General features: G+C 43.1%; 1 protein-coding gene across 1 annotated transcript in view; it reads left to right on the top strand.

Moving 5' to 3' along the window:
* The window catches only part of LOC107115529 (transmembrane protein 45B-like), a 12,955-nt gene extending 8,803 nt beyond the window's left edge, over nucleotides 1-4,152 (top strand). The window contains exons 4-5 of the mRNA XM_015417261.1: nucleotides 3,079-3,224; nucleotides 3,914-4,152. Of these exons, the coding sequence (XP_015272747.1) occupies nucleotides 3,079-3,224; nucleotides 3,914-4,043 (276 nt within the window). The 3' untranslated portion in view covers nucleotides 4,044-4,152. The remainder of the gene's footprint in view (nucleotides 1-3,078; nucleotides 3,225-3,913) is intronic.
* The last annotated feature ends 2,028 nt before the right edge of the window (nucleotides 4,153-6,180 follow it).

Here is a 6,180-nt window from a genome sequence, read left to right on the forward strand (position 1 = left end):
CGGGAGATCACCAGGGCACATCTGGAGGCTGGTAACCCTACTGTGAGTAGCATGAGCATTCAAGTCCTAGAATGTTAGGACCTAGAATGAAATGATGGTCCACAGGAGTAGCAGAAGTATTCTGGGACTAGAATGACAGGTCTCAGAGTGGAATGATGGTCCCTGGGAGTACCAGAAGTGATCTGGGACCAATGTTTCCTCTAAGCTGTGGAGTCTTGTGAGCAAAAATTCTACTTTGTGAGCTACTGGCATTAAAGTTGTGAGCCAGTGATTTGGCTGCTGCATAAATTAGTTTGCTCTGGAGCCATCCTTCCTGAGCTGAGACAAAAATGTGTGAGCCAGAGGCTAAAAAACTGTGAGCTAGCTCACACTAACTCAGCTTAGAGGGAACACTGTCTGGGACTGGAATGATCACCCCTGTAGTGGAATTGCAGCCCCTTGGGAGTTGCAGAAGTGTTCAGAACCTAGAATGACAGGTCCCAGAGCAGAATGACAACCCCCAGGAGTAGCAGAATTATTCTGACGCTGGAATGACAGCCCCGGGCAATGTTCCCTATAAGCTGTGGAATCCTGTGAGCAAAAATTCTACTTTGTGAGCTACCGGCATTCAAGCTGTGAGCCAGCGATTTGGTGACTGCATAAATTAGCTGGCTCTGGAGCCGTCCCTTCCTGAGCTAAGACAAAAACATGTGAGCCGGAGGCTAAAATGCTGTGAGCTAGCTCACACTAACTCAGAGGGAACACTGGCCCTGGGAGTAGCAGATTTGTTCTGGGCCTGGAATGTCAGCCCCCAGAGTGGAATGATGCCACCCCCCAGAGTAGCAGACGTGCTCTGCAACTGGAATGACAGCCCCTGGGGTTAACAGAAGTGTTCTGGGACTGGAATGACAGGTGGTGCCTTTCACTGAAATCAGTGTAAAGTATTTCATTCCACTCTAAGATTTATGATTACAGTGCAGAGCATGGATTTCAATTATGTGCGCTGTCATTCCACCCTTGGCCCTGTCATTCCAGTCCCAGAACACTTCGGCTACTCTCAGGGACTATCATTCTACTTGGGGGCTGTCATTCCAGAGCACTTCTATTCCAGAGCACTTCTCCTATTCTCAAGGGCCGTCATTTCACTCTGGGGGCTGTCATTCCAGTCCCTGAATGCTTCTGCCACTTCCAGGGGTCGTCATTCCATTCTGGGGCCTGGCATGTTCAGTCTGTCCTGGTAAAAACCCAAGAATCCAGGTACCTCTGCCTTTGATAGGGAAAAGCTGATGCAGAGCTGAGAGGGCTCGATGCTACTTGGTGAAGCTCCAAGATCTTGGTGAAGTTCCAAGACTGAGATTTTCTGACACGTTGTACGTCTCAGGATTACCAAAACCTGAGGTTACATTCTAAGGTCATTTTTAATTGCAGATCTCGGATCAAATCCTGAGGGAAATTTTTAAAATTAAATTCAAAAATGTTAAATTAAATTTTTAAATCAATAAAATAATTTTATTTTAAAATAAATAAAAATACAATACGTTGTACACCACCCTGAGCTGTGTGTACACAGGGGTAGGGTGGTTTATAAATTTGAACTATACATAAATGTAAATAAATAAAATTCAAAATCCTGCCATGACTTTTAGTCCTGATCAACTGGTAGGGTTGCCAGTCTCCAGGTGGTGGCTGGAGGTCTCCTAGGATGACACCTCCAGGTTACAGAGATCAATTCTCCTAGAGAAAACAGCTGCATTGGAAGGTAGACTCTATGGCATTCTACCCGGCCGAGGTCCCTCCCCTCCCCAAACTGGCCTTCCCCAGGCTCCACCTCCAAAATCTCCAGGAATCTCCCAACTTAGAGCGGGCAACCCTGTAAGATTGGGCATTTTCTATTGTTTCTGTTTAATTTTTTTTTTATGAGCCAGCATGACCCATAAGATTTGATTTTGCATTCTATGTGTGAACAAAATTCCATGCAATCCCGTTCTTTTCCATGTTGTCACAAAACACTCTCCAGTAATTACCAGCCTTTACCTACAGCATGTGCTGTATCGGAACGGAAAAATCATTAGTGAGAACCACTTGATGACATGATAGTACAGGGCTGCCATTCCCCAGTCCAGGCAGGAAATCCAGGATTTCCAGTTTGAATGAATGAATGAATGAATGAATTGAATTTATTACAGCGCATAGCCAGCAATATAAAACCATACCTACAAATATTTATCATATAAATAGATTACAGTGTCTAAAATATCCAGATGGTAAAACTATTTGTGTAAAATTATACAAGCATTTTAAACTCTAAAACCAGAAATACGGTGTAAAAAAGGACAGAATTTTAGTCTTAAAAAAATTAAGTAATAAGAATAAAAAGATCAATTAGATTAAAAAACAAACAGTCCTAACCCAAGTGGCTGCCTGAACACTGATGAGCTTTTACAACCAAACAACAAAATTTCGCTATCTGGTGTAGCGCTATATGATCAGAATTTATAAGCAATTTTTCTATCTTATCCTGATCCGAGGAGCCAACCAAGAGAGGACCAATAAGTTTTGTGCGAGCTTCGTTATATAATGGACATCTTAGGAACACATGTTCCTGGGATTCTATCTCCCCAGACGCACACATGCACAGCCTCTCATTTCGGGGAGTTTTCTTGAATTTGCCCTCAAGAACTGCAGAAGGTAAAGCAGAGCATCTAGCCAGCGTATACGCCCTCCTAAGTTTATTTGACTCCAAAATGGATAAGTATGGGGCTTGAGCAACCATATATTTACTACTGTATGGCGCTAAAAAGGCAGGGGTCGCCTGTACGTCCAGTTGGCGTTCGATGTCTTCAATCCTCTGCCTGAGCACTAGCTTAGCTTGAACACCACCCCTATCCAAAAGCTCTTGGGGGGAAAACCCTAGTAATGTAATTTTCAGTTTGCTTTTGTTCCATTTCCAGTTTGCTTTTGTTCCATTTTCGTCTTTTTTGTTAATTTTAGTTTACAGGGATAGGAGCTTGGACTGGCCCTATATGGTACCAGTGGAGTCTTCCTTAAATACTGTATGTCCAAACAACAATTGCAGTCTTCCTGATTTCTTTCTATCAGATTGGGTTTGTCTTGCATCCACCGTGGGGAGGTCCAGGCTGGAGCCAAGCAGATGCTGGAAACAAGAACTTCCTGACCATGTGCTTCTTCTGGCACTATGCGGTTTGCCTACTTGTGATGGCTGTCAGCAGTTCCACCAGTCGCTGGTGAGTGATCATCATCAAGTGGGAAGGGGATGCTTCTAGCAAGGCCCAGGAACAATTAGATCCCTTCCTTTGGGAGTACCAAACCATGATTGGCCAGTGGTAGCTGATTGCATAATCATAAAAATTTGAAGTCGCAGAAATAAAAATGGTACATTGGGCCAGGGGCTGTGCATGTGTTTTACCCAGAGGAAGTCACATTATTATTATTATTTTCCTTTCAATTCCTTGTGGGAAAATTTGGTTTTCCTCTCTCTGGAACAGGTAATACACACCTGACCCAAGTAATCTGCGCTAACAAGTGTGGTACATTACTCTTTAGCTGACACCCAGTTAAAATAATTAGCTTGAACTGGGATTCTGCTCCATCTTTATCAGCATTTTATTGAAATTTCCCATTTTAACAATAGCAATAAAAAATAATTTAAAAATTTTGTATCTGAGAAGTATCTTTCTTTGATACAAATTATCCAGAAGAGAAAACAGTATTTCTAATAATTAAGTATTATCCTTGTTGATTGCTGTTTAATCTTTGTAAATGCACAGCTCAGTCTTCATTTTTCATCCAGGTAAGTGAGGAGGAAGAGGGAAGGAGGAAGGGAAGGCTGGGTGTGTGTGTCTGTTTTTATTTTTTATTTTTTTGTGAATGCTAAATATGTTAACAAAACTTCATGCGTTTTGAATTTCTGCAGCTGCTCTAATGGATGCCCTGTAAATTTTGAAAGTATTGATGTGGAGCTTGACTTGGGGTGTTGCTTACGGAAGGCCAACCGAACCGTGGAACCCGTCCTTCTCCCAGAGAGTCTCTCCGAGGAAAAATGAAGAGTTAAATGCTTCAGAGCACAGTGTTCCGATTCTTCGAATTTTTGAAATCTACAAGATTTTAGTTGCCGTTTTATAGAAAGTGTAATCTTTACATGATGTAGAAGGCAACGGTGTAGACTTTCCAATTTCCCGGGGGGGGCTGGGGCTGGGCCAGAGGCATTGCTTTGCTAGGAGCAAGGGTGGCTCCCGGGGGAGGCTGAACACCTTCCTGAAAATTTCGGCGATAGCTTCAGTGCCTTCTCTCACAGGAACCTGTCTGGTTTTAGACATCTGCACTGGAAAGGTGTCTGCCATGTGAGACCAAATCAGTCCTGCCTGGAAAAGGGCCATTTCAATAACAGCATCTTGATATCGGAGAGTCTTCCTGAAACACATTCTTGAGCCACTTACTTTCTTCTTATTTAGGTGCGAAGTCTAAATATATATATATATATATATGTTATTTTCCAGGACTCTTATAGATTGATTTATGCTTTGCAGGTTTGTGGAGAACTTAATATATATATATTTATGTTCTCATAATGAAAAGAAGCATAAGCATCTAAGACAGAAAAGAAAGAAACTATGAACAAGAAACGATCACAAGGAATTCTTTTCAAAGAATCAAGTGTGGGAGCATAGAATATAGGATGTCATTACTTGTGAAACCATGTAAATATAACAGTAAATATTATAAAGAGGACAAATCATGTCATTTGTATAAAATAATTACAGCCCAGTCCTAAAACCCTGCGTCAACAGACCTTCAGATGGTGACTAATGCCTATTCTGGTGTATCATGGAGATACACCAGCATATCTCAAAGATATGCTGGCAGCATAAACCTAAGATATTAAGCTGGGTGCCTTACGCTGAGGTGTCTAACCAAAAGGATTTCCACTGAGCAGAGGTGCCAAGGGACAACAGAACTCCATGACTGATGTTCTTGTTTTATCGGACATTCTGCACTGTCAATGGTTTTACTTGTTTTATGCTTCCTGCGTTTCATTTAGTGCTTTGTCTGTTCTTAATTTTGGTTTCATTGTAAGTCTTCTTGTGGGTTTTAAGTTGGAAAGTATTCCAGGCAGCTTTAGGTGAGAGGCACAGGCAGGTATGCCATTGGTCCTCACTGTAGGTAAGGAAGGTATCAGTACAAGGGCCATCTTATCTTGATACCCAAATGGTGTATACATGTAGGATCTATAACATTTGGAGTGTCCCTCTTGCAGGTCAAGTCCAAACATGTCCACTTACAGGCAATTCATTATTCGGGGATATTAGGGTTTCCAGGTCCTCCTTGCCCACTGGCAGGGGTAGGGTTGCCAGATCCAGGTTGGGAAATTCCTGGAGATTTAGGGGTGGAGCCTGGGGAGGACAGGGACCTCAGTGGGGGCACAATGCCCATTTTTTCCAGGGAAACTGATCTCTGTCATCTAGAGGTCAGCTGTAACTCCAGGGGATCCCCAGGTCCCACCTGGAGCCTGGCATGGAAGAGGGATCCCTCTTGGGTCCCAGTCCGAGTAACGCTTCTTTATGGAGATAGAGAGATTCCTAGAAATAAGCAGAAAATAAACCAAAATATAAAACCTTTACTGGGGAAAATTAGCCAGTAGAAACAGCAAGCGGCACACGAAGAATCAAACGGGCATGCATATGCACACAGCAATATAGTGATAGATGAAGACAAGGCTACCTAGCATATCCTAGGAATTCACAGAAGGGGGCAGTAAAATAGGGATAAAGAAAACAGATGAGCCTGATCCATCAAGGGTGGAAGTCCAAGAGAGTCTGGAGGAAAGGAGGTGAATGACACAGCAACGCTGTGCACTGGGTGATCCTGGTGCAGAGTGAAAGAAGGAAAAGGCCCCCTTGAAGTCTCTGTGAAGGGTCCTTTGAAAAAGTCACAGAAGCAGTAGGTGGGAGGGATCCTGCTAGCAAAGTACGTAGGGAATTGGGGTTCCTTTTTATACACATTGAAGTGCCTGCTACATTAAAGTGCCACATTGAAGTCAGTTTGGTGTAGTGGTTAAGTGCACGGACTCTAATCTGGGAGAACCGAGTTTGATTCCCCACTCCTCCACTTGCACCTGGCTGGACGACCTTGGGCAAGCCGTAGTTCTGATAAGAGCTGTCCTTGAAAAAGAGCAGTTTCTGT

Source organism: Gekko japonicus, unplaced genomic scaffold, assembly GCF_001447785.1.
Source record: "Gekko japonicus isolate JY-2015 unplaced genomic scaffold, Gekko_japonicus_V1.1 scaffold3640, whole genome shotgun sequence".
Classification (NCBI taxonomy): domain Eukaryota; kingdom Metazoa; phylum Chordata; class Lepidosauria; order Squamata; family Gekkonidae; genus Gekko; species Gekko japonicus.